Consider the following 17,823-nt stretch of genomic DNA (forward strand, 5'->3'; position numbering starts at 1 on the left):
GTGGTTTTATCTGAAATAGTTGATGTTACAAAAATAAACAGAAGTGTCAGTCCGCAACCACCAAATAAATTGGTGTTAATATGTATGAGCAGAAATTTTCTTCTTCTAAAAATATTAAGTGCTGACTATTTCACACTTGTAACCAAAAACCAACATGTAATTTACAGTTCTGCTCATAAATATCTAGTTTACTTTCTACTAGATACTTTAACATTTCAGTATACTTATGCTAATTTAGACAAAATATATTAGCATTTTTTTTTAGAGTTTGATATCACTAACCACACAAGGTTTGGAAGATCTAGAGATGGATTTTCTTCAGAAGTGCTTATTGAACAATTGTGGTACCTTGCAAACACAATTTTTCATTTTTTTTTTCTGGGTGAACTTCAACTGAATTTCAGCCGTTAGTGTGCAGCGTGCTTTAGGTGGTCGGTGGACAGACGGTGGTCTGAGACTGAGACTAGTGTCATTTAACACTTCAAGTTGGATTGTCTCAAGCATGAATAGTCAATACATCCCAATAGGGTATAGTTGTGTGGTATATCTGTAGATGTATATTCATTTCAGATGATGTATTAGCCCTGTGTTAGGCTGAGTGCCGTTTGAATGTTTTAATCTTCATAGAGAGCAGAACAAAGGCAGTAGAATGCAGGCCGGAACTGTTCTAATCCCCCATAATCCTCTGCTGTCCCTCCCGCCCCACACTGGCCCCTCACAGCAGGATTACGTGTTGGGGTTTGGGCCTCTTCTCTCCTCTGTCCATGTTCTTCTTGTTTTTGAGATTCCTTCATAGTAGGAATAGGCCGTGGGTCAGTGATAAAAGCAGTTTGCTGCTGTTTCTGGTTGAGAGGATGGACATTTCACAGTCAGTGTATTGATGAGGAAGCTGTATCGTGAAAGCCAATATTCACAGTTTTAGTGGATGTTATAGTTTAATTTCTGTACATTTGCATACTTGAATATGTTTTATTATAGGTAAAAATATTTGTGTTAGTCACATTATAGTTGCAGTTTAGTTCTTGTTTTTTTTCCCACTGTTGTTTCATCGTTTTGCACATAACAGTTGCATATAGTGCATTTATTTACTATTTTTTATTATTATTTTAATTATTTTTCATTTATTATTTTTCTGCTCATAAGTTTGCATACCCCTTAATATGCATTATTTTACAAAATAAGACACATCCTAAAAATGCATGTTTATTTTATTTTTTTTTGTTTCTTTGTTTTGAATAATAATAAGGTGCATTAAAAGCTAGGGGATGTAAACTACATAGGATGATGTGTAACACTTTCTTATTTTGTTTAAAGGTGCTGTATGTAGGATTCTGACTCTACTAAAGCATAAAAATACCATAATATGTTTGCAGATATTTAAGAAACATGCTAAGTTAACATACTTGTTTATCTGAAAAACAATTCTACAGTCAGTTATTCTCCTTTGAAAATGTGCATTCCGGCCCGGAATGTCTGTGTTTGTTATGGTTTGTGAAACCCGCCCGTTTACCCAATTGTATTTCGGCACCCAGGGTTGCCAGTTGGTGAAAAACACCGCGTATTTAATTTCATTAATCGGCATGTGCGCTTGTTCCTGTTGGTGTCATTAATCTGGCAACCTGCGTGTGTGTCAAGTCTGAGGAGGGGGGGCCGGGTGAAAAAAAAAACCGTCTCCAGTATTTTGAATTTGGACTGCAATACCTAGTTCAACCGCTAGGTGTCAATCCTACATACAGCACCTTTAAGGACCCTCAGAAGCTACTTAAGACATTACATGTTTCCAAGAAAACAAAATAAGTACAATTTTGCTCGATCACCCAATTCAAAAAGTTGCACAGTTATTATTATTCACGATAGGAGCTAAGTAAAAAAATAGCATGCAATTTTTATTTGTTAAATAAAAAAATTTGTTTTTTTTTTGTAGTTTTTATGTTTTATTTGTTAACATCTTGCATATTCTGCAAAAAATATGTAAACTGTATAGTACGTTTTAAGACAATATTATATTTATTTGCAAACTTGCACTATATTAATTAAACTATTTACTTTTTGTTTGTCCTTTGCACATTGTCACCATTATTTAGTTTATTTTAATTAATTAATTTTTTTATCGCTGGGTCTTAATGAAGAGTGCATTATTTTCGCTTATTTTGTTTATATTTCTGTGTAATCACTGTGTGAATGAGATTGTTTCTTGACTTGATTGTTTGTCTACACAGGCAGTGTTTCTGCAGTCATTCCCGGCTGTGTACGGGGAGTTGCTGAAGCTCTTTACGGTCAGGGAAGTGGCCACGTTTGTACGGGAGACCTTGGGCAGCCTCCCCACCGTGTCCCAGGCCGACTGCCCCCTGGAGGCCGTTAAACTGCACTGCATCGCCAAAACCGTAGAGTGCCAGCTCTACACAAACCCTGGTAAACACATGCTCACTGAGGGTGAAGATTAAGATGGTTAGAGGCAGTCGGCTCAATGTTTGTGTGTGTTTTTATCAGAGTCTAGATGTATCCTGCTCCCGGTGGTGCTGCGTTTGCTCCAGGCTCACATGCAGGAGCAGCGAGATCTCGTCATGTGCGCTCACATACTCACCTGCATGCTGTCTCTCCTCAAGAAGGACGACACGGTAAGATAACCCTCACACAACTATAGGACAACACTTTGGACAACAAGCAGACTTAGTCTAAGCAAACAAAGCCAATCTCAAAAGAGATCGCTAAACTCCAACTTACATGTTTGCTGGCATTTTCAGCTCATCAGCACTTTTTCTGTTACATAGAGAGTGTGTGTGGTTGCCAAGTTGGGAAGCATTAAGTAAATCACTGGCCATGAAAATGTATGTATTTAAATGAAAAGCTCTGATTTTGGGGGATCTAAACTGTTGACATCTGGCAGCCGCAGTCATAAAAGTTTGTGGAGGCTTGTTGCCAATGCAAAATAATGCAAATTCCAAATTAAAATGAAATGTTTTCAGGATAAATAACTATGGAAGACCATATCCGCCACTGAATAAAAATATGTATATGTATATGTGTATATGTATGTTTTAATGTGCTGAAAGATTTTTTTCCTCATATATTTATAGGCAGTTAAAGGAGAGGGTTATAGCACACTCATAGCATAATAAAAGTTTAAAAAACACTCTGAGAAGTTGGGTCTTTAAAATGATCACTCTAAATGCACTTGTTTTATTCAAATCCTTTGCCTTCAACACAACTTTTGAAGTCCGTCAGACTTTAAATTTCCTGCTTTTAGCAATCTTACATTTATGCATAATCCTTAGGTCTCCGTTTGTTATGAGAGTTTTGTGCTGTAAAAGAGTATTTAGCTTATTTATTTGTGAAATATCTGCCATTGCCAAGAGTATGAAACACGTTTGTCAAAACGTGGCCCTAAATCCGCATAATTATGCAAGGCTCCCTGAAGACCTGCTTATCATTCATGCAACTCAGAAGCTTTGTTGAATTAGTGTTTTTGCACATCCCCAATTGGTGTTGACTTCTGCTTTGAAGAAGGCCACGGGAAACTTGTCTTGAAAATGCTGAGGCTGCTCTAAATGTAGACATCCTCTCTGACCTTGAAGTCAAATGGCGGAGAAGGACCGATGTGCATCAGACACACTGAACCTTTCATGGCTGTCTCACCCTTTTTGCCATTAGCACCCTGTCAGAAAGTGTGCATAAAATCACCGTTGACCTCTTGCAAGGGCAAACATATATACTGTGCAGGGCTCGACATTAACGCTTGTCCGGGACAAGTGAATGTTTTGGATGGGCAAGTGAAAGAGAAATTTACTTGCCCAATCGGACAAGTAACTTGAAAAAGTCAATACCAAAAACAATAATAACTGCCTTTATTTGTGATATAGCCTTTGTTATAGGGGTGTGCGATTTATATATCGTTTGCGATAATTTCATAATTGTTGTTTTAACGAGTATATTGCAAGAATCAAACAAAGAGTGCACGCATAATTATGTAAAGTCGTCTAGGTTAGACTAGCTCACGTGCATTCTTTCACTGCATGATGCAGTATTACAATTACAATGCATGAAGAATGATCAGAAAATTCAAGACATGGGGGAGGAAAATGTATGCATTTATATCATTTCATATAGTTAATATCACACGAAGATCGAACGCCGTTTTTTTTTTGCTTCAAAAATCATCATGATTACAAATGTGATAACAGTTCAATAAACAAGAAGTTAATATTAAGAGACTTGCGTTTTAGACACCGTATTGCCTGTTTTTGCTCTATTCACCAACAAAAAAAAACCTCCAAACACAGCCACAGTGCTGTTTTGCGTCTCTGAGCAACATGACGGTGTTTCGTTCCTGAATGAATAAACCGTTTAAATGATTCGGTTCAGTCGCAATGACTCACTTATTAACAGTGACTTGATGCCACCTACTGGTAGTTTTAATTTCACATTTACAGTATTTAAAAAAAAAATAATAATAATTAATTTCAAATATCAGTATTCAACGTTTTATGTATCAAAACATTATTTATTCATTTGTAACTGCAGGTTAAAGCATTCTATGTCCCTCAGAGCTGCATTAAACAGTGGGTAAATATATCCCACTTCAGATGCAGCTTCTGTTTCTTCTGCATTGCAAAGATGAATTTTGTTGATACTGATTTCATTTGTTTGGTAACAGCCCAAATGTCTTATTATACTAATTGACTGATTAAATTTAAATAATTAAAACTTTTTAAATTTAAGTTTGAAAATTATGAAAATTATATAAATATAATATATATAAGTAAATATTAGCATTTTATTTTTAAGTTTACTATAAAATAATTGTATTTGTATTTAATTCTAACTTTTTATTTTAAAATATAATAGTATTATCACACTTTATTATTTTGTTCATTATTTCATTTAAAAAGAAAAATCTAAATAAACTAAATGTGTTTTGTATAACTACAATAAATAATTATGTTTATAACTCAATTTAACTTAATTTTTTCTCTCCGGGCAAGTAACTTTTATACTCGGACAAGTAAATGACAAATTTACTTGTCCGAAGGACAACCACATGAGAATGCTTAATGTCAAGCCCTGCTGTATATGTGTGTCTGTGTGTGCAGGAGCCAGCCGTATCTGAAGAGGTGGATCTGATCGTGGAGAGTGTTTTAGGTGTCTTACTGCGGACCATATTGGAAATCGCTAACCGGCCACAACCAGCAGGGCCAACGCTACGGCCCCAAGTTCAAGATGTTACGGTAAGAAAACCAAATAAGAAAGCAAGCTTTATAGAGAATAGGCAAGAGTGAATTTAAAAAAGTGAAACATGCAAGGTGTCAAAAACAGGCCCCGAGGGCAAGGTAATTACAGCCCAGCAGTCAAAGTGCTTTACACATCAAAGTCTCTCCACACAAGTACCTGGTGAATTCTGGCAGCGTTCCTGCTAGATGTGACGTATTCCCCAGTGCCTGAAGGTTTTTGTGAATGCAAACCTCGCCATACCTCATTTCAACCCCAATTTATTCATCCGTATTCAACACAGACTGAGATTTATCAAGGGTTTTATGGGGCGGTTCAGTATGGAAATTAAATAATCTGTGATGTCTTTTTTTTTTTTTTCTTATGGAGGCAGGTGTTTTGCAAATGAGTTTACATGAGCAATGTATAGCTAGACCTACATGAAATCTGCTGACTTTTTGATGTTTTTGTGGGACTGTGAGAAAGTATATGCAGAAATCTGCTGAATATTAAAAATATTTCGAAGAATAAAATGTAAAAAAAAAAAGAATGTGTGTGTGTATATATATATTTGTGTCTACACTACTGTTCAAAACTTGTCAGTAAATATTATTATTTATTTATTTGTATTCTATTTATTGTTGTTGAAGAGATTAATGCTTTTATTTAGCATGGATTTAAATTAATTAGATAAGATATTTTAAAATGTAAAAAAAAAAATCCAAATATGTTGTTCTTTTGAACATTCTATTCATCAAAGAATATTGTGATGCTAAATAGTAAATAGTAATAATAATATTACTATTTTTTACAGTGTTTTTGATTTAAAAAAAAAACATATATAAGTATAATGTGTGTGTGTGATACAAATATGAAATATTAACACAGCCTGTTTAGATGAAAGGGTTCAAATTAGTCAAAATTAAGTTTTTACCCAATATTTATGCATTTATTTTCAAAATGCTGTTAAATATAAATTTAATATATTAAATATAATGTCTTGAAGTTATACAGAGCACATTTAGTAGAAAGTGTTCAAATCAGTCAAAATTATTCAAATTTTATCCATTATTTGTGCATTTGTTTCTAGACTTTTTCAAAATGCAGTTAAAGTTATGTTTTTCAAAATCACATCACAGTGGATTTTGATTAGATTTTCCCCCAAGAGTATCACATGTTGAATGTGTGTGTTTCAGGGCGAGTTTGTGTCGTGCCTTTTGGCTCTGTTGAGGCATATGAAGGACAGACACTACCAGCAGCTCCTGCAGAGCTTCACCAGTAAAGACGACCTGCGGGTGAGGCGCTCATCCACTTTATCTTACTGACATCAGTTCAGTATACACAATGAGAAACATGTCAAACATCTTCTCTTTCTCTCTGTCTCTCACAGGACTTTCTCCTGCATATCTTCACTGTGTTTCGCATCCTGATAAGACCAGAGATGTTCCCCAAAGACTGGACGGTCATGCGGCTCGTCACTAACAAGTTAGAGACTTTATTCCCCTGCAGTTTTACATGATGTGGTTTTCAGAGTATAAATTGTGATCTGAATATTATTTGATTTATAGCATCATCATCACCACGGTGCTCTATCTGTCAGACGCTTTAAGAAAAAACTTCCTCGATGACAAGTTTGACTACAAGGTTTGTTCTCAGTCTGTTCGTGATCAGTCGATCTGTTCGTTTTCTCTGTGGCGCAGCCTCTAAACTCTCTGTTTCCATGTAGGTGTGGGATTCCTACTTCTGCCTGTCTGTTATATTCATCAACCAGCCTTGCTTTCAGCTTGAGACCTTCTCTGCCTCAAAGAGGAAGAAAATACTGGAAAAGTGAGTCCTGCAAGCCCTTTGAATTCAAACTTCTTACTATTTAGTATGCCAAAAGCAGTATATGTCAAATAAAGTGGTATGTCTGAAATTATGTCTGATTATTATAGTTCAGAATGTTTAATGTGGTGTTTATTCATAATAGGTTTTTTTTACATACTATAATTGGTGATATTTATTTGTATTTCATTGTAGTTTTAGTTTTTTAATGTATGTATTTTTTTTTTTTTTTTTAGTTTAATTTTATGTATTTATTTATTTATTTTATTTTATATATGTACACTGAGGATCAAAAGTTTGGAATAATTAAGATTTTTTATATTTTGGAAAGAAGTCTTATGCTCACCAAGGCTGCATTCTTTCAACAAAATATAGAAAAAAAATAATAATAATATTGTTTAAAATGACTGTTTTCGATTTAGAATATATTTTTAAATATCATTTATTCCTGTGATGCAAAGCTGAATTTTCAGCATTATTACTTCTTCAGTGTTACATGATACTTCAGAAATCATCCTGATATGTTTATTTGCTGCCCAAGAAACTTTTCTGATTATACTCGGTGTTGAAAACATTTGAAGCATCCAGTTCAGTGTCTGAAAACTGCTTCATATTTTTGTGGAAACGGGATTCTTTGATTAGAATATTGAAAAGAAAAGCTTTTTTTTTTTTTTCAACATTGATAAGAAGAAGAAATATTTCTATCTTGGATATCTTGAGTGTTTACGTTCTTCAGGACATCAGTCTACGAATGTCTCAATCATATTTTGAACGACTGGTATAAGAGGATTTATTTTAACAGTATTTTCCATTCATTTGTGTTCAGGTACGGAGACATGCGTGTCATGATGGGATGTGAGATCTTTAGCATGTGGCAGAATTTAGGCAAGACGTTAAATAATATCTGAAAGTTTCACTCCTTCTCGAGTCTTTCTTACATGAGAGATGAAAGTTTCCATCTTGTCCTGCAGGAGAGCACAAGCTAAACTTCATCCCAGCGATGATCGGGCCGTTCCTGGAGGTGACGCTGGTGCCTCAGCCGGACCTGAGGAACGTGATGATCCCCATCTTTCACGACATGATGGACTGGGAGCAGCGCCGGAGCGGCAACTTCAAACAGGTCACAGAGCACCCCCTTCTGGTCACTAATGGGACATGCAGCTATTTGACTATAGTACATACAGTTCCATATTTGCCATATTAACATTATTTGTAATAGGTGGAGGCAAAACTTATCGACAAGCTGGACAGCCTCATGTCAGAGGGGAAAGGAGACGAAACATACAGAGAGCTCTTCAACAGCATGTGAGTGAGAGACACATGCACAAACAGCTATACAAACACATACCATGAGTCCTTAGTGGGCTGAATTTGGTTTAGAGACAAGTGGTTAGATTAGCATAAAGCAATGAGACGGTAAGTAGTGGCAGGTCACACATCTGTGGGTCAATCTGTGTTTGTGTTTTAGTGTGACTGTGTCTGTCAGTAGTACTGTGAAGAAGTGTTTGCTTCCCATCTGAATTTCAATTTCTGCATATTTTTAACATTTTATGAGGTCAGATTTGAATGTGGATTATGGTAGAAGTAGTAAAAAGGACACCCTTTTAGGTGCTTTTTTTAAATTGGTGTTTAAAACTGCAATTATGCAATCTTCCCGTCTATAATAAATGCATGAAAGATGTATCTTATGTTTTTGTTCATGAAGGGTCACTGCATATTCTGATATTTAGTGTAAAAATATACAAAGAAAACTGAAAATCAAACTTTTTTTTTCACAGCTCTTAAATCTCTGTGACTTTATATTTCTCTGTATATTCTCTGAACAAGTTGAATTTCAAGCTTTCTGTTAGCGTTGATGATAATTGATAATTTTATTGATTTTAGGTTTTTTGTGTGGCAGGTGATTTTATTAATTAACTTGTGCATCTCTCTTCATTTTTCTGTTTTCTTTCTTTCTTTCTACTAACCGGACTAACTGTACTAACTGAGTTTGAATGGCTGTTGTTGACATTTAATCTATTAATATGAATTTGTTTTGTTTATGCTGCTCTGGATTAGAATTCCTCTGTTCGGTCCGTATCCTAGGTAAGATGATTACTAATCACTGTTCTGCTGGACAGGTGTGTGAGTGTGCAGGGCATGGTAGGTCATATGGTGGACAGCAGTTTGACTTGTTCTCTGCTGTGCTTGTTTTTGTCTTTTCAGTCTGTTGAAGAAGATCGAGAGAGAGACGTGGAGAGAGAGCGGGATATCCCTCATAGCCACGGTCACACGGCTTATGGAGCGACTGCTGGATTACAGGTGAAATATGCACAGCTGTACAGATGTGCACACAATACAAATACAAGATACAAAATACTTGTAATTTCAAATAGTACACGCTGTCCTTTTGAAAAACCTCTTTGGGGTCAGGAATTTTTTTTTTTTTTTTTTTTTGAAAGAAAATAATACTTTTATTCATCAAGGATAGATTAAACTGAACAAAAGTGAAAATAAAAAATGTAATAATAAATATTTCTTTGAGCACCAATTCAGCATATTAGAATGATATCTGAAGGATCATGTGACACTGAAGACTGGAGTAATGATGCTGAAAATTCAGCTCTGCATCACAGGAATAAATTACATTTTAAAATATATGCAAATATAAAACAGTTATTTTAAATTGCAATAATATTTTACAATATTACTGTTTTTACTGGATTTTTTTTTTTTTTTTTTTTAAATGCAGCCTTGGTGAGCATAAGACTTCTTTTCAAAATATTAAAAAACTTTATATATAAATATATTACTTAAATAAAATAATAATAATAAAAATTTAATATATAAACTAAAACTAAAATTAACAATTTTAAGTGTGTGTATATAAATCTATACTATAATAAATAAATATTAAATAAATGCAGTCTTGCTGATGCAAAAGACATCTTTCAAAAACTTACTGACCCCAAACTTTTGAATATTGCTGGGCATAGAAATGCTTATCATTGCTTAAAATATATTTACTTCCCAATGCGATACATTGCAGTATTTTTTGCATAAACAATTAGTAACACAAATACTGTAATGAAACTACTTATTTAATCTAGCTTTTTATTGGTTAAATATGCATTTAAAAATATATGTTTCAGTTAACTTCAACCTAATCTAAAGTTAAAATGTATTAAGTACACAAAATTTATTAATTAATTTTTTCCCTATTCACTTTTCCCCACTTTTGGCTCATGGAAACATCACTACACTCTTTCTGTTTTACAGAGACTGTATGAAGTTGGGGGAAGTGGATGGAAAAAAAATTGGCTGTACAGTCAGTCTCCTGGTAAGTATAAGTATGGTATGTTAGTATGTTTAAGTATAATCTTTAGTGGCATTATTTGTCTTTGTCTTTTAGATTAAATGTCTGTGAATGGTGTCATTCCGGTGCTTAGTTCAAGACTACAGTGTTAACACGGGAAGTGATTTAGACGCTTTAATTCATGGTGGAAGCACTACAGTCTTTCACTGCTGAGGGCTGTATTGTAGAGTGATTTCCTGCATTCTACACTTATTCTCCAAGTCTCCTTGGTTTATCCATATGAATTTGTCTCTTTTCCACAGAACTTCTACAAAACAGAGCTGAATAAAGAGGAAATGTACATCCGCTACATACACAAGCTGTATGACCTGCATCTGAAAGCGCAGAATTACACAGGTACTCAAGCATGACGTGAACCAGAAGTAGTTTGAAGATGCAGTTAACAGATATATTTTGATGATGTGTTTGTGTGCAGAGGCCTCGTATACACTTCTACTGTATGACGAGCTGCTGGAATGGTCAGAGAGACCCTTACGGGAGTTTCTGAGTTACCCGATGCAGAGCGAGTGGCAGAGGAAGGAGTATCTGCACCTCACCATCATCCAGAACTTTGACCGTGGAAAGGTCTCGCTTTTGTGTCATGTTTCTTTCGTTTCTCATCATGTGGCTCCTCTCAGCCTGCTATTAAATTGTCAGTGCTTGATTGTATTTCGAGTAGTTGTCCTTCAGAACTAAATGGCATTTACATAATCAGTAACCTCAATCAACTAATCACTTCATGAGAATAAAAATCAGTGCATTTGTTGTCTGCTCTCCTCATGGCTGAAGCCATCTGTTGTGCTGGTGGATTTAGGAAGCAATAGGACTGAAATGCTTATTCATAATAAATGATGTGCATGGGCAATTTTTTAAGACAATATGAAATATTGCAGTTGAAAGCAAAAGCGAATACAAAAAACATTGCATCATGACATTTATTAGTACATTACAAACTAAACGCATAGAAAATATGTAGTGCATTTTCAACTCAAGATTTTAGATAATAAAAACCAGTTTATATTTTGCTACAAACATTTTTATTTATAATAATTTATCATTAAAATTTTTTAGTCATTAAAACAAAATAAGTAGCAGTTCTTTTTCAATGTCAAGATTGCCAAGATACATTTATATAAATATATATTTTGTAGAAAAATATAATCTGCATTTTATTTTATTTATTTTTTATTTTATTTTATTCATTTATTTATTTTTGACCAGATATTCAGTTAAGATCAGCCTAATTTCCTCATACCTCTTTTGCATTTGATCCCTCCAAATCTTGCATATTTGACTGTCCTTGGTTCTCAAAGTATTGATGGTGCTCTAGTGGCTCCTACTGGTGAGTTATGAAACTTCATGTGAATTAAAATACCCCTCTCTACCCCTTTAGTGTTGGGAGAACGGCATCATCCTGTGCAGAGAGTTAGCAGACCAGTACGAATCCTATTATGACTACAGAAACCTCAGCAAAATGAGGGTGAGTTCAAACTCTTTATGTAATAAGACAGTTGTTTGCATTAAGCCAGTTATTAACAGAGTCACATTGAAAACAGAGTCTCATTAACATACGATTAGCTACATTCACAGTACATATCAACCCCTAATTGGCAACTTTGTTGCATTGTTGATCATTTCACCTGCAAAAAATGTTGGTCAATCATCATAAGAGAGGTCATTTACGTAACTCTAGAAGGTACAAAAAAATTTAAATGGTCAGAGAGAATGTAGAAATGTTCATCTACAACTTTATTTCAGTGCAAGAAACTTTTAACTTTTAGTTGATTAAATGCATCAAATGTGTACAATATGGCTCCTATAACTGAAAGACTGTATTAACTGTATTTTCTGCTTCTCATATGTCTGCAAATCACAGATGATGGAAGCTTCATTTTATGATAAAATAATGGACCAACAGCGTCTGGAGCCAGAGTTCTTCCGAGTGGGCTTCTACGGCAAGAAGTTCCCCTTCTTTCTACGGGTATGTGTCATCCTGACATCCTGCAGCATAACAGATGTCACTGTCAGTATCTCTGAAGTCCACTTGGTGTCAGTATTAACCAGAATGTGTGTATATGTGTGTGTGTTGTACAGAATAAGGAGTTTGTGTGCCGTGGTCATGACTACGAGCGTCTGGAGGCATTCCAGCAGCGCATGCTCAATGAGTTCCCTCATGCCATCGCAATGCAACACGCCAACCAGCCTGACCAGACCATCTACCAGGCTGAAGCCCAGTGTATCCTCCAGACATCTCTTCTCTTTTCCGAACACACACACACTTGCACACCAGAGTGTCTTATTCTTGCATTTTTTTTTTTTTTGCATTGTGTAGTTATTGTCCTAGTTCCTTTAACTCATGACAGTTTTCCCTAACTAACTCATTTACTACTATTAGCAGCAAAAATGCATGTCATGCATGTGTTACTATTTCTCATACTAAGAGTTACAAATTTGAACTAACCCCTAACAGTATAAAGTGTTAAACACAGATGCTTCCATTCAGTAAATCTGGCAGAATCCTGCTAATTTAAGCAGTTTATAACAAAATTCTGGGGTTTGAGTTTCATTCTGTGTGGATTAAATTAGCATTTGGATGTAAATGTGACACCCTACCTTAAGTAAATTAGATTTCATGAAGAGGAAGTTTGTAATAATTCTCTATATCACATTGCTGATAACAGTTTTAGTAAAAACAAAGTAAAAGTCAAAGTAAAAACTTGGCGTAACATCCCAGAACCCCACTTTTTTATACACAAAACTGATTTTCTGTGCCAGTGTGCAGTGAGAGATGTGTGAAGCAGTGAGAGATGTGTAAAGCCTTGAGAGATGTGTAAAGCCTTGTGAGATGTGTGAAGGCCTTACTACAAGGTTTTTCAGAACAAGCACAAGGCCAGAGCTGCCCGCTTTAAATACACGCCCATGTGGCTGAAAATCAATCCCCTCCCTCTCAGAACGCATATCAGGCGTGGAGACGGTGGGTCGCAGGAGAGCGTTTGTTCAATTGATGAGACATGTACCTGGAGGCCAGGCGCTCGGTGAATATGTGACGTCCTCTTCAGCACAATTAGAGCAGACAGGGCCGGTCAAACTACATGAGCACAGCGTTTTGTTATTCAAGCCAGCGATTAATCATTGGCCTTCCTGGACGTCTGCCCTGCTCGATTCATATTTATGTGCTGATGAGACCTCACGTCTGTGAGGCACAAGATGTTGGTTATTTAAACATTTGCGGAGGATGATTTCCAACTGTACTGTCTGCATTTGGGCTGGGAGTGAAGTAGGAGATACCAAAGCAAAATTTGTTGTTAAACACGTATGTAAAGTTATATAATATAATACAATACAATATACTATAATGAATTATTTAAATAAATTTAAATACAATTATTAATTTAATATTAATAAAGTAAACATTACTTTTAGTTGTTCAAGAAGTTATTCAAATGCATTTGTGCTCGAGCAACACATATTGCTTGTTCCTTGACGGACCTTCATGCAGATCTTCAGATCTATGCTGTCACACCAATCCCAGACAGCCAGGACGTCCTGCAGCGCGACGGCGTCCCCGACAACATCAAGAGCTTCTATAAGGTTAACCACATCTGGAGATTTCGCTACGACCGCCCATTTCACAAGGGCACCAAAGACAAAGAAAATGAATTTAAGGTGAGCTAGTGGCCAGAGCGTACTCTTAAATGAATTGTTTGGCCAGAAATTGAAGTTCTGTCATCATTTATTTACTTTTATATCATTCCAAACCTCTGACTATTTTTCTGCTGCGAAACACAAATGAGATCTTTGGAAGAATGTGCTGGCTGCTGTTTTCCATGCAGTTTCTGTTATGGAGACTGGAGCTTCTAAGCCTCAAAATAAGATGCAAAACCACCATAAAAGTACCATGAAAGTTGTTCATATATCTATATTCTAAGTCCTCTGAAGTGATATGATAGTTTTGTGTGATAAACAGACCTCTGGTTTGCTGTTAACCAGACAAATGAATTGTTGAATCAGTATTTGAACGAAACAGAATACTCTAGTTTTCATTCATTGAGACCTGTTTTGTGTACTGGATCAATGATTCATTTAAATTGGCATTATTTACTTAGCAGTTGCTTTATCCCAAAATAAATACAACTTTCTAAGGATGAAAATATTGAATGATTTGGTCCGCTAACTTCAGTGTTATTCAGTGATTAACAACTGAAATTTAGTGTGCAACACAAACTGTTTCTATTCAGTAAATCTGGCCAAATTCTGATGATTCGGGTTCTTAAAAAAGCTGTCATATGCCTTTTTAGGATTTATAATTTAATACACGAATCATATGAACTGCCTTCATCGTCCATTTTGAAGACTCCTGACCCTGTTCATTGTAAATGTATGGATCAAAACTGACCAGTAAATTCTTCAAAAAGTGTAGACGGTAGAAAAAAGTAACGCAGGTGAGTAAATAATGTGTACGTTTTTTATTACGTGATTTTTTTATTCCATCTATTTCGGCGTTCTTTTGATGTAATTTTTTCTCATCTCCTGGTGTTTCACTCTTCCTCTTCTCTCTTGTGTATTCATTCCTTCACTTCCAGTGTCTGCCGGCCAGTGTGTGTGTGTGTAGAGCTCAGGTGTTCTCTTACATGCTGCATTATTCACAGCCTTGGTCCAGAGAGGCTAATTAAAGTTTTAGGGGCTGAGAGACGCGCTCCTTCCAAATATCATTTCCCTTCCCCTCTCGCTCAATATATCCAGCATAGACAATCACAGCCTCGGCATGGATTCAATCCACCGCGGGGGTTAGATTTCCCCCGACCTCCGGTGGTTACCGTGTTTGAAATAAACTGTTTAGCCTGCCAGATATTATATTTTCAGAGACACCGGGGGTACTCACCACCCCAGTCCACTTACCGCCCAGTAATAATGTCTGAAAATCTCATTTAGAGGTAAACTTCGGCGGAGACGCTATCCAGATGATACGATTATATTGGACTGAGGTGGTTTTGAATATCACAATCAAGCATCTGAAGTTCTTACAGAGCTTCCTCCGTTATACCTGCGCCAGCTCGGGTTAATTCTCAGGCTGTGCTGGATGGGAAATGAATTTATGAATGTGAAATTTAATATGTGGAGCAATGTGGCTTGATAAGCAGACTGTGTTGCTGAGAATGAGCTGTTTAAAGTATAGATTAAATGATATGTATTATACATACTGGAGGAGGAGAGTCATTCGTTCATTTGAATATGTTGTAACCGCTTTGCCTTATGGGATCTCTTGGACTTTCTATGACGGTTTGAACTCTGTTGTGTGTCAATGAGCATTTGCTTTTGAATTTCAGAGCCTGTGGGTAGAAAGAACAACGTTAACGCTTGTTCAGAGTCTCCCAGGCATCTCACGCTGGTTTGAAGTGGAGAGGAGAGAGCTGGTAAGTAGATCTCCCATGAAACTTTTCCTTTTGTATGATTCTCACACCCACCGCATTAAGATCAGGAACAAACTGTACATTTGAATGCTTAGCCAATGCATTGTGAGAGTTTTGGTCTTGTAGTACGTACTTATTGTGCTTTTTTGTAATGTTGGAAACGAATGCTCAGTGGGACTGATAGTTACCTTTCAAAGTAGATATTGTAGTAGAGAGACTGAAACTTGTTTGATTATTTGATTAATATGCACACTTTTTAACTTAATTGGTAATAAATGGCACTATTTGGTGAAACTTAATGTGTAGCAAAATAATCTTATTCACAACAAGGATTTAATTTTACTACCTTTTAATTACACTACCTTTCCAAAGTTTCTGCAAGATTATTTATTTATTTATTGATTGAGGGATTGATTGATTGAAAAAAGTCGCTCATGCTCACCAATGCAGCAATTATTTGATATAAAAAAATAAACAATAATTTTGTGAAATATTACAATTTAAACAGTTTTGTGTTGTAAAATTTTATTTATTACAAATTTTCAGCAGCCATTACTTCAGTCTTCAGTTTTGTTACTTAATATTTTTGTAGAAAGCCTGAGACTTGATGAATAGGTTCCTGAACAGCATTTATTTGAAATATAAATATTTTGTAACGATGTAAAAAATCTTTACTTTTTTTAACTAGTTCAATGCATCCTTGCTGAAAATATTAATTTCTTAAAAAAAAAAATTAAAAAAAAATCTTACTGACTTCAAACTTGTGAACAGTAGTATAAGTCAGAAAGCCAATTGAAAAATTACAATACCTTTCAAAAGTTTGGGGGCGGCAAGATTGATTGATTGATTTATGAAAAATAAATGCTCACCCAGGCAGGAATTAGTTTATAAAAATGCAACAAAAACCATAAATTTGTGAAATAATATTAAAATTTAAACTAACAGTTTTGTATTTTAATATATCGTAAAATTTAATTGATTTTGAATTTTCAGCAGCCATTACTCCATTCAGTTTTGTTACTTAATATTTTTTTGGAGAAACTGTTACTTTTTTTTAAGGATTCTTTGACAAATAGGTTCCTAAACAGCATTTATTTGAAATAGAAATATTTTGTAACAATGTAAAAGTATTTTCTTGGGTTTTTTTTTTTTTTTATTAATTTAATGCATCCTTACTGAAAGTATTAATTTCTTAAATAAAAATAAAAAATAAAAAAATCTTACTGACTTACAAACTTTTGATTGGTAGTGCCAAAATTGTTTTTTGGATTAAAATAAAGTCAATAAGAATCATAACAAAAACTAGAAGCTTTTACACTCCCATGCTTGCATAAGATATGTTTCAGGCCTGCAAACTGAATTTTGCTCTTCTAAAGTTCTCCAAACATTGAATGAAAGCTTTTTTTCAACCGGTGTTTTAATTTTTTTGGCCCCAGGTGGAGGTGAGTCCTCTGGAGAACGCTATCGAGGTCATCGAGAACAAGAACCTGCAACTGCGGACGTTGATCACACAATGTCAAACCCGGCAGATGCAGAACATCAACCCCCTGACCATGTGTCTCAACGGAGTCATCGATGCGGCTGTCAACGGAGGTCTCGCTCGCTATCAGGAGGTTGTATATTAGATGTATTCCAAGTCCTCACTGATGCAAGACCCTGTCCGAAAATTCTCTGTTAGCCTGTCCGAAAGAGAATATCTCGGTCATAACTTCCCTGTCAGGGCCGGATTTACGCACAGGCTTTCTAGGCACGTGCCTATGCTCACTCGTCCAGGGGGGGCCCAAACACAATGAAGAGAGATATAATATTTTTGTTATACTATGGGCTATCTAAAACAGTAAAAGAACCAAAACACCAGAAGACATTGAGCAAGTAAATATAACAAACAATAGGGTAAAAAAAAAAATAGAAAACTATTTCCTTGTTTTCCACCTTTTTTATGTACGGAAATCACGATTTCTCCCATTCTCGCTCACAGACGCGCACAAACGCGGAGATGCGAACAGAAACTTGTCGTCAGCGCTGCCCCACGAATTTATCAGTAAAGTA

The 17,823-nt window shown here is 35.5% G+C and overlaps 1 protein-coding gene across 3 annotated transcripts in view; it reads left to right on the top strand.

Moving 5' to 3' along the window:
* The window catches only part of dock4b (dedicator of cytokinesis 4b), a 114,044-nt gene that overhangs the window by 78,565 nt on the left and 17,656 nt on the right, over positions 1-17,823 (top strand). For 2 of the 3 annotated variants that reach the window (XM_058773431.1, XM_058773433.1), the window contains exons 23-43: positions 2,220-2,412; positions 2,491-2,618; positions 5,091-5,225; positions 6,402-6,500; positions 6,596-6,690; positions 6,774-6,849; positions 6,932-7,032; positions 7,856-7,914; positions 8,001-8,149; positions 8,249-8,334; positions 9,088-9,114; positions 9,235-9,330; positions 10,288-10,348; positions 10,627-10,720; positions 10,800-10,948; positions 11,757-11,843; positions 12,240-12,344; positions 12,458-12,599; positions 13,863-14,029; positions 15,691-15,777; positions 17,211-17,387. In XM_058773431.1, coding sequence (XP_058629414.1) covers positions 2,220-2,412; positions 2,491-2,618; positions 5,091-5,225; positions 6,402-6,500; positions 6,596-6,690; positions 6,774-6,849; positions 6,932-7,032; positions 7,856-7,914; positions 8,001-8,149; positions 8,249-8,334; positions 9,088-9,114; positions 9,235-9,330; positions 10,288-10,348; positions 10,627-10,720; positions 10,800-10,948; positions 11,757-11,843; positions 12,240-12,344; positions 12,458-12,599; positions 13,863-14,029; positions 15,691-15,777; positions 17,211-17,387 — 2,313 coding nt within the window. The remainder of the gene's footprint in view (positions 1-2,219; positions 2,413-2,490; positions 2,619-5,090; positions 5,226-6,401; positions 6,501-6,595; positions 6,691-6,773; positions 6,850-6,931; positions 7,033-7,855; positions 7,915-8,000; positions 8,150-8,248; positions 8,335-9,087; positions 9,115-9,234; positions 9,331-10,287; positions 10,349-10,626; positions 10,721-10,799; positions 10,949-11,756; positions 11,844-12,239; positions 12,345-12,457; positions 12,600-13,862; positions 14,030-15,690; positions 15,778-17,210; positions 17,388-17,823) is intronic. The other variant, XM_058773432.1, reaches the window with a different exon arrangement.

Source organism: Onychostoma macrolepis, chromosome 04 (genome assembly GCF_012432095.1).
Source record: "Onychostoma macrolepis isolate SWU-2019 chromosome 04, ASM1243209v1, whole genome shotgun sequence".
In the NCBI taxonomy this organism is placed as follows: domain Eukaryota; kingdom Metazoa; phylum Chordata; class Actinopteri; order Cypriniformes; family Cyprinidae; genus Onychostoma; species Onychostoma macrolepis.